The sequence below is a fragment of the Miscanthus floridulus genome, chromosome 1, assembly GCF_019320115.1.
Source record: "Miscanthus floridulus cultivar M001 chromosome 1, ASM1932011v1, whole genome shotgun sequence".
Taxonomy (NCBI): domain Eukaryota; kingdom Viridiplantae; phylum Streptophyta; class Magnoliopsida; order Poales; family Poaceae; genus Miscanthus; species Miscanthus floridulus.
Genome location: NC_089580.1, coordinates 162587582 through 162598073, shown reverse-complemented (window position 1 = coordinate 162598073; position 10492 = coordinate 162587582). Strand labels below are relative to the sequence as shown.

The following is a 10492-nucleotide window of genomic DNA, read 5'->3' as shown; positions in this document are numbered from 1 at the left end:
TCTTAGCAATGTTTTAACCTTTATCCATTGAATCTAGCTCCCATCCGTTGACAAAGTACATTATTGTCCTATTTTTTAGAGTACTTTTCAGCGAAAAATAGTATTTTTCTCTCACAATAAATCAGCATCAGCATCAGCAACAGCTAAATTTTAGCGAAACGAATCACATGGTCACGGTGACTTTATTTGTTCAATAAAAAACATGGATTATGTGCGGATATATGCTCGTACACTGGCGTCAACCTGCTAGGAAAACACAATAAAACGAATAGTGTGCTGTGGTGATGCCTGATGGTTTTAGTCGGAAAAAAAACTCTGCTAGGAAAACCAAACAAACTCGGAAACGCCAAATGCAGGCATGAGGCATGAGGCATGAAAACAGCCTGTATATCTTCGAACTTCGAAGCATACTAGAGAACTTTGGGCGTGGCGTTGCCGTGCCAGCTCAGGCTAACCTCGTGAACCCATTGTAATGCCACTATGAGTGTTTATTCCAACAATGTGAATAGTTAAATGGCATTCATAGTAGCGTGCCACCAATAAGATAAATTCTATGTACATTAGAATATTGAAACTAACAGAGAATTCTTTTTTTTTCGCTAACACGCAGACTTGCGCGTTTTTCATTAAGAGGGGTTTAACAGAGAATTCAGGTGTTTCATTTATGACAACTTGGCAAGTATGATGACGACGACATGGTTTTGGTAAATATTGAATTGAACAGAAAAAATTCAGATGATGGAGTCAAAACCACTTCAAAATTGAGAACGTGATTTCCTCCTGTGCATACCAGTTGAAAGTAGTTGAGAGAGAGAGAGAGAGAAGATCTCTAACGCTTATATAAGACAACGATGGGTATATGCAATTGGCAAGCATTTGCATTGAGAGAAGATCTCTAATGCTTATATAAGACAACGATGGGTATATGCAATTGGCAAGCATTTGCATTGCATCGATGCGTTATATCTATCAATTAGATCAACAACAACAACAACAAAGCCTTTAAGTCCCAAACAAGTTGGGATAGGTTAGAGTTGAAACCCAACAGAAGCAATCAAGGTTCAGGCACGTGAATAGCTGTCTTCCAAGCACTCCTATCTAAGGCTAAGTCTTTGGGTATATTCCATCCTTTCAAGTCTCTTTTTATTGCCTCTACCCAAGTCAACTTCGGTCTTCCTCTGCCTCTCTTCACGTTACTATCCTGACTTAGGATTCCACTACGCACCGGTGCATCTGGAGGTCTCCGTTGCACATGTCCAAACCATCTCAACCGGTGTTGGACAAGCTTTTCTTCAATTGGCGCTACCCCTAATCTCTCACGTATATCATCGTTCCGAACTCGATCCCTTCTTGTATGACCGCAAATCTAACGCAACATACGCATTTCCGCGACACTTAGCTGTTGAATATGTCGTCTTTTCGTAGGCCAACATTCTGCACCATACAACATAGCAGGTCTAATCGCCGTCCTATAAAACTTGCCTTTTAGCTTCTGTGGTACCCTTTTGTCACATAGGACACCAGACGCTTGCCGCCACTTCATCCACCCTGCTTTGATTCTATGACTAATATCTATCAATTAGATAAATGGACCAATTAGATTATATAAGTAAATTCAGGCTGCACATAAAGTGAGTTATGTCATGTTTGTAATATCTGATTATACGATGGGTGTATATATTGTTTTGGTACAATAGTCATTTTGGTCCTCAAATATTACTCGTGGCTCAATTTCATCCCTAAACTTTCAAAACGGCAGTTTAGGTACTCAAACTTTAGTTTTAGGCCCAATTTCATCCTACAACTATGAAGATGATCGTCTCAGTCCTCAAACTTGCAATTTGGGCTCAATTTCATCCATAAACTATCAAAGTGCATTTAACCTTTTATTTTCAACTTAATTTTGTCTATTGAAAAATAAAACTTTATATTTTAGGCACAATTTCATTCATGAATTATCAAAATTATAGATCTGCTATTGTTTCAATATATCCATGTATTCTTAAAGAATAAATAGTGTCCGATGCAAACGTAATTGCTCCACAAATATCATTTAGTCGGATATATATAAATGGTACCATTATAAGGTAACATTAAAAATATGAGCTTGAAATTATTAATAGCCACGAAAGAGTTTTTTGGACGAATATTATTTTCCTATCTCCAATCGGTGGTGGTGTTGGAGCTAACCAGGTGCAACAGTGTAGCGTTCCACATAGAACGTAGACAAAGTTTAGTTGAAAATAAAAGTTTAAAGAACAAAATACACTTTGATGGATTATAAATGAAATTGAGCCTAAAATACAAAGTTTGAGGACTAAAACAATCATCTTCGTAGTTTTAGGATAAAATTGAGCCTAAAAGTAGAGTTCGAGGACGAAAACGGTCAATTTGAAAGTTCAGGGGCGAAACTGAACTTCGAGTAATAGTTGAGGGACTAGAACGACTATTCTGCCTATTGTTTTTATAATTTTGTATCTGCATAACTATGAACTGGATTAAACATATTTATGAGTATTGTTGTTCTTCTCGATGAACTCAAGCATTTTACATATCTATGCGATCACTGAAGATTACTTATCCAGCTTGGATTATTGAATCATACGTACATTCAAGCTTCTTAGCAAGTAGCATGGAGATATAAGGTCTAAGAAAATAGCAGTAATAGTTCTAGGAGCAAATGCAGAATCAGAGTATCAAGCATATTAGTTAAGTAACATTCAGAAGGAGAAAGTTATGCAAAGGCACCATCCGAGCTAGTTCTTGTTGGGTAATTATCATACTTCGTGAGATTATAAAGAAAAGGATATGTAATACTGAGGCATAATTTCTCCCCCAATCATTAGTTTCAATCACCTCCTAAAATTACATGTTTCGTGAGCTTGCTAGTTTATTGGGAAATAGAGATTGAAAATGATTTTTACTGCCACTGAGCACATCTTTTCTCTTGCTCTCTCCTAGTCATGGGGACCGTTGGAGACAACGAGACTATTCGTCTTCCTTTGCAAATCAATTCTTCAATGTATAAAATGCTTCCCCATTAATCAGAGCTCCAGACGTTGGCATTACCATCGAATAATCAAACCCATCAAATGCGTTGTCAAAAAAAAAAACATCAAATGGAGAAGGTAAGTTACATGAGGTCCACGTGGATGGCATGGAAAAGGACTGTGGCGTATCGTGTTAGTTGGGGTTGGACTTTTTTCGAACACCTTGTAGGCGGCACAGCGGTGTGGCTCCAGCGCCAAAGAAGACGTGGCCACGTCCAGGGGCTACCCACCAGTGGCGTCTCCGGCGGCATCGGTGGGGTGGCCCTGCCGCGGACGGCTGCGAAAAGGGATCGAAAAGAGGGTTATGGAGATTGGAGGCCGAGCGGAGCACGAGGAGATGGCGAGGGCATTGTTGCCCACTTGCCCGGCCGATGGAGGTCGAGTGCAAGGCGCGACAGAGGGGTCACCGGTGAGCTCGCCCATCTCGCCGGTAGACCATTGGCCCTGTTTCGTTTGATCGTTTCGGTGATGCTGTTTTGTCGTTTGAGAAAAATACTGAACATGTCTGTTCATGCCCGTGCAGGTGGGCCGCGCCGGTTACCTGCGTTGCCGCCCTGCTCATTGGCGCCGAGCGAGCAGACGGCCAACGCATGGAGACGCCGAGCGAGCGGACGACTGACGAGCCGAGAAGAGTCGCGAGGTTCTCGTCTTGTAGAACACGTGGCAAAATAATAAGGTAGATGCGTTGGTGCAGATTTCGTACTGTAAGAGATTCCTTGCCGGCTGATCTTCTTCGCTCCGTTTTCCTTCCCAACACATTTTTGCAGTGATGCTCAAAAAAAAGATTTTTTTTTTTGCAGTGCAGGTCCTCTTTTTTTCTACTGTATATGTATTTTCGATTTCACCTGGAAGGCTGAAACGCTTACAGTATTTGTTTCGTGTGATTGGAGTTGATTACGGCAAGGTAAGGCCACACCACGCCCACGTGTCCGCCGCATCACAGCCGCGAGCAGCACACTGCACGCTGCACACTGCACACCGCGTCCACGGGTCCACCCATCCACTCGTGCGCGGTGCGCCGCAGGCCGCAGCGAGTGATGACCCGTCCCTCCAACCATCTCCCCAACGGCCCCGGCACCGCACGCTACCGACCCGGCGAGTACCCAAGCCGAGCGGCCATGGCGCGGCACCTCGCGCCTTCGTCTGGAAGCCTCCACCGCCTCCTCGCGTCCCGCCACTACCCGCCCACCTCCCAGGCGCCGCCTCCCCTCCCGCTCCTCCTCCCGAAGACCCGATCGGCGGCTATGCGGCTCCCGCGACGTCGTCACCGCCACAGCTGCCTCCGCACCGTCCCCCTCTTCTCCGGGGACCGAGGTGGCGGAGGGGGCGGCATGGGGGAAGGTCTCCGCCGTGCTCTTCGATATGGACGGCGTGCTCTGCAACAGCGAGGAGCCCTTGCGACAGGCCGGCGTCGACGTCTTCGCCGAGATGGGCGTCGAGGTCACCGTGGATGACTTCGTCCCCTTCATGGGCACTGGTAACTAACTATCTCAGGTCCTAGTTAGTGGTCAGCTGCCATTCGCGTTCGTGCATTGTTTGATCAAATTTTAAAAATCTCGACTCCTCGAAAAGCCAGATGTGCAGTTATTTTGGGTTGGAGATCGGAGGGAGTAATGCATTATCCATGCGACTTGCGACAGTAGCATCCTATGCCACTTAACTTCCATGCTATAGGGTGCTTGACTTGGTAATTGTATGTATGTTCCTGCCCAGTACTATCGTGATCCAACGGTAACTACAGTGGTTGCTAGTTCGATATGCCTTTGCCAAATATTACAGATTGGTGTATTAGAATGCTTGTTACGGCCCACCACGTTCCTGGGACCATGGTCACATGCTTGCATCACAATAATTGTGACATCATGTTGGTATCCTATAAACTTCTGGTCTCCAAGTTCATTAAATTTTATAATTTGGGTGTTGCTGATGCTCAGCATTGCCTCTGATCCGTTACAGTAGTGGTTGCTAGTTTGCTATGCAAGTGCTGATAATAATCATCAACTGCAATTGTCCTACATGCTATCAAGCATTTAACTGCCTATCTTTTCATATAGGATGACCCCACCAGAAAATGATTCCCGTTGTTTGCTCATTGCGTTATTACACGCTCCAAAAATACAAAAAAAAAAGTATTGCTACCTTTCAGAAATTTATTGTAGTTTCCTCTCAATGTTTAGGTGAGGCCAATTTCCTTGGAGGTGTCGCAAGAGCCAAAGGAGTGAAAGATTTCAATCCTGAAAGTGCGAAGAAGAGATTTTTTGAGATATATCTTGACAAGGTTAGATTACTAATGCAACAGCTTGTATCAGTTGTCTATTAGAATTTGATTACAACATGGTCAAGAGCTCTGTTTCGATCTGTAGTACGCAAAGCCAAATTCTGGCATCGGATTCCCTGGGGCTCTAGTGCTCATCATGGAGGTATGTGCACTGAAATTTGTTTAAATAAATTTGAATCTATTAATGTTAAAAGGCTCTATGTGCTTTGTCTACACAGTGCAAAAATTCTGGTCTTAAGGTTGCCGTTGCATCCAGTGCCGACAGGATTAAGGTGGATGCCAACCTGGCTGCTGCTGGTTTGCCTGTGTCTCTGTACGTGTTTGGTTCTAAATTGAATCCCAAGTGCCCACTTTCCAAAATTAACCTTTTTTTTATCCCTCCCACAATTTATCTGATATCGTTTTGATATGAAAAAGGCAAGGTAATTAATAAGGCATAACAGGAAAGAGGAATGGAAAAGTGCCACAAAAGTGTAGGATGACTTACATTAGTTATAGAGTGGGGTGGCTATTGACTTACTGATATGGCTAGATTGGTGGCTCGGTTAGGGAGTCGTAGAGGCGAAGATAGACTTGATTCGCTCTCTGAAGAGGTTCTGTGGTCTTAGGTTTATTTCGGCTTAATCCAGATGAATCTGCTGTACTCTGGTTTATAGGTTCGGCCCTAACAACTTTGCTATCAAATTGCTATTATTCTCTCAAATAACTAATGTAACTTAAGCAACTAACTCAAACAAACTCTCAACTATGATAAACTTAGCCACTAGTGGACCTGTTGCTGCTTCTTGCGAAGTATGTAGGTCTTGCCAATGAATGCGTCCACAACACTTACATTTTGGATCTGCAAGTATGTATTATAGATCTCTCCTATGCTTCTCTAATTCACTTGAGTCACATAGCCTAACTATATCTTCCTATATGGTTTAAACTGACCATAAGAACGAAGAAGTATGCATGTTCTTTTTTTCTTTCATTGGACAAACCTGAAACCCTCATAAAGTTAGGAATGAACTAAAACTTTTGTTGCTATTATGATATGTGTATGGGAAGGACAGGCCTGGTGCAGTGGTGAGAAGCCTTCCCACTGAGCCTATGGTCCTGGGTTAGACGCAGCCTCTCTGCAGAATGCAGGTGTAAGGCTTGCCTTGGTTATCCTTCCCCAGACCCTACTCATGTGGGAGCCGCCAGCACTGGTCTGTCCTATGATATGTGTATGCCTCTAGTAGATTTAAGTTGAACCAGAACTGAATTTCAAAATATTACCCCTAAGATTATTACGAAGAATTACGTTTGCACTCATTTTAATTTTCCCACAACTTGTCATTTGGTCCAATGAATCCCTTTTGGATTTCAGATTTGATGCTATTGTTTCTGCTGACGCGTTTGAAAATTTGAAGCCCGCTCCGGACATATTTCTGGCAGCATCAAAGAACTTAGGTGTTGACACAAACGAGGTAATTTATCTTGCAAACTAGAATGGATAGTCAAGGGTGACTTCTTGATGAAAACAAGCCTGGACATGTAGAATGTAGCAACACAATGGACTGGATGTGTTCTGTTGTTATAAGCAAATGGCTTCGGTTAATCTTTAACTCTGCTGGTTTGATTCTTAAGGCTACAAACATGGGGATTTCTAAGGTACGATGGCATACACAGTTCTTGTGTGGGGTTTGTTAGATACACCCTAGATAAGCTAACGACAGGAGAAGACCTAATAGGACTAAACTTTTCTCCTCCCCAGTTTAGCCAAGTAGCAGTTGTTTATAGGTTCCACATGATTTATGCTCACTAGGAGCAAATGCAGTTTGCTATTACGAAAAGGATCCATGTAAATTAGAGAGAATTATTGTATATGGAAAAATCCATGTAAATTAGGAGCAATGCAGTTTGCTGGCGATGGAGGTATACCTTGGTTGGCTTATATAAGCTACTTTTGGATGTTATGTGTGACAAATTTTTTTTTTTTTTTGGGGGGGTGGGGTTGGGGGTTGTGTTTAGTTGTTACGGGTATGGAGTTTAGGTACGAGTTGAGATTTCTAAGTTGAATGTTATTCTACCATTTGGCTGCCTCTTTAGTCCATAACTTTATAACTGAGGCATGTTTTATTTTTGTTGTTTGTCTTCCGCGACAAGAACAGAAATCTTTAAGCATTAATATGAAACTCTCCGTAGTATATTGTTTTTTATTAAGTTCTTTGGTTAGTTCATTCGTTCCATCATATTTATTTGTTTGGAGTGTTATATGTGATGAACTTTTGGCTTTTTCCAGTGCATTGTGATAGAAGACGCACTTGCTGGTGTTCAAGCTGCAAAAGCTGCAGAAATGAGGTCCATATTGGATGTTTTTCCTTCTGTCAAAAATATGGTTTCCTTACTTTGGTCATAGCACTTAAGTTCAACTAGTTTGAGTTCACCCTAAATAAATGTTTTACCATGGAATTTCCTTATCGAATGCTGTGGGTCAATATAAATGCGACTGCGACTGCGATGCAAGTCCTTAAGTTATTATGATTTTTGTCTTCACAGATTTTACATTGGGATTGTCTTGTTTCACATCTAAGTTTGTATTTTGATGAATTGATGTGCCAGTTATTTACATGAAGTCACATCCATATCCTTATTAAATTGGGTGCAGTTACTGCCAGTTAATCTGTAAAGTTCAAACTTTTTATGCAATATATATGTATATATATCTTATAGTCAATTTTTTAGAACTATGAAAAAGATTCATATTTTAAAATGTTCTTCTGGCCACTCATCTTGCAGATGTATCGCTGTGACAACTACTCTAGAGGAAGTTGCGTTACAACAAGGCAGTCCCTCGCTCATACGAAAGAATATTGGACACATTTCAATTAACGACATTTTGTATGGTGGTTCTAATGCTCACCACAGTATGTAATACAAACAAAGATTATTTTGATCTAGTAAATATCTCTTGTATGAAAAACTGGACATAGAAACTATTGGATCCATTACATTGGTTTTAATTTATCAGCCTGAATATGACTCATATGCTGTTTTTTTTTCTGCATTAACGTTGAAAGTTGTGAGTGACTGTTTTGCCATACTAATCTGGCCACAAACTATATCTGTGAAATTGTCGTTTTGTTGAAATCGGTGCTAGATATATTCTTCTGTTGGTTGTACCAGAGTACTTGGTGCTGATTTGAAGACAATTAATGCAGATGAAGGGGCAGAAAATACTGAGAATAGTAGTTCGGTAGGAAATGCTTTGCCTGAGAGTCTGAATGGAGCAACTGGTGCTGACACAAAAGGTTCTCCAATCTCAAAAAATGAAGGGTAAGGTCAGTTTCTTCCAAGAGGAAAGGCTTAAATATCAATCGTAATTTGATTTCACTGTTTCCTTTGTGCACTTAAATCTCATCTCTTCGAAAAGTTTTTTTGGCAACATGCACTAAACATTGAAAACTTTCTGGATAAATAACACCATCCGAGTTCTTCTCTTTCCTGTGCATAGGTTGTTTCCCATGTTATAAGAGATATAGTAGTGTTATTCTAATCTGTAAGTTACTATCTAGTCATGACTGTTTTCATAACATAATTTATTGATATGTCGAAAAGAAATCCTGCAGGCTGTTGGGTTCTCGACGTGAAATATTGAGATATGGAAGTCTGGGAATAGCCTTATCCTGTCTTTTTGTTGCAGTCAGAAATTGGAAGGTACAACTTTACACAACGAACTTGTTGCGCAGCTCTTGCTTCAGCTGATACATTAATATGTATATTGATGGTGTTTATGCGTAGCTTTGGCTTTTTACACATTTGATTATAATATGCGTAAAAGAAGAATTATTTGGTTGCTCGCAGGTTCCATCTGGAAAACACAGGAAACTGATTAATAAAATAAGCATTGGGCATACGTTCTAGTTTGGTGGTGCACCTCTCGAGAATATAGTATGGCTATTATCCTCATTCATTGTCTGGTTGCACCACTAGACATTTTAGTATTTTTTTTATCAAGACAACCCTGCAATTCATAGTGGACTAAACTGATTAATACAGATACCCACATAGCTGCATAAAACTTTCATTCTGCACTACCGTTACTTATATTGCACTTGAGAAGGATTCTGCACTTATTGCAAGTGTACTCTTTTCTTTTTGTCCTTGTTTTGGTTTCATTCAAGTCCTCACTTTGAGTTCTAGTCATCTAGTGGATTCAGCATTTGGACTTCGTGGTACAATTACTTGTTTCACTCCCTACATTTAAAACAGTTGTCCTATGAGGACATTGATAATGTAGTTATTGCAGTTTTTCCTGATATTAATGTGAAATATGCTGAGTGATTGAAATGCACTATTTAATAGATGTCTCTTTTTTGTCATCCTGGGCTGTTTATGTGCATAGGGTAGTTGGGTAACTATTTGAAAGCGAGAAACTAACTACAGTCTGGATCTGCCTTGATTTTATATTAGAAAATAATCCAATAGGTAGCTTCTTCAGGAGGAAGGTGAGGGTCTATGCTAGCATCTGTATCCTTGGTGTTACATATTACTGTATTAGCTAGACCTTATTTATGTTTGATTAATACCACCATAACCCATAGCTTTTCTGACTTTATGGGGTCCCCCTTTGTCATTTTCCTCAGCCTAGATGACTTTCCACACCTTGATATTGCTATCCATGGTGTCATCTTGGCTATCAACAGGACTGAGTTTCCTGTGGAATTTAAATAAGAATTTCCTCATTTCATAAGCTGTGACATCTTAAATACTATTAAAACTGATGAATGGCCTTCATCTTCTAGAAAAAAATTACTATGCATGTGGATGTATTTCAATGACTAACACCATTAACAATGGTGCGATGTGAAGCCAGGGCCCATTTCTTAAATTTTGTGCTAAATTAACGCTACCTTTTGTTTTTTATGGGCTAACACCACCTTTTGTTATTCACATGAATTTTTACATGTTTGTTTTCTACAATTTATATGAAGGCTATGAGTTTCATATCGGTGTCCATGTCATCACTGAATTCTTGATGACACATCTAATTGAGATTAATTGCCACGAATTGTTTTAATGTATACAGGCAATGCAGTTTGCATCTCCCAAAGGGCTGCTGAATTTCTTCATGGGTGGAAATAGTTCAGTTTTTACCAGAAAGGAAGGTAAGAAATCCAGACGCAGGAGGATTTTT

At 40.7% G+C, this 10492-nt stretch overlaps 1 protein-coding gene across 1 annotated transcript in view; it reads left to right on the top strand.

Moving 5' to 3' along the window:
• The first annotated feature begins 4093 nt into the window (after window positions 1-4093).
• Window positions 4094-10492, top strand: part of LOC136546138 (protein SUPPRESSOR OF QUENCHING 1, chloroplastic-like) — a 42687-nt gene continuing 36288 nt past the window's right edge. The window contains 11 exon segments of the mRNA XM_066538116.1: window positions 4094-4305; window positions 4307-4527; window positions 5228-5328; window positions 5414-5470; window positions 5547-5641; window positions 6683-6782; window positions 7598-7656; window positions 8095-8222; window positions 8517-8631; window positions 8925-9012; window positions 10385-10463. Of these exon segments, the coding sequence (XP_066394213.1) occupies window positions 4169-4305; window positions 4307-4527; window positions 5228-5328; window positions 5414-5470; window positions 5547-5641; window positions 6683-6782; window positions 7598-7656; window positions 8095-8222; window positions 8517-8631; window positions 8925-9012; window positions 10385-10463 (1180 nt within the window). The 5' untranslated portion in view covers window positions 4094-4168.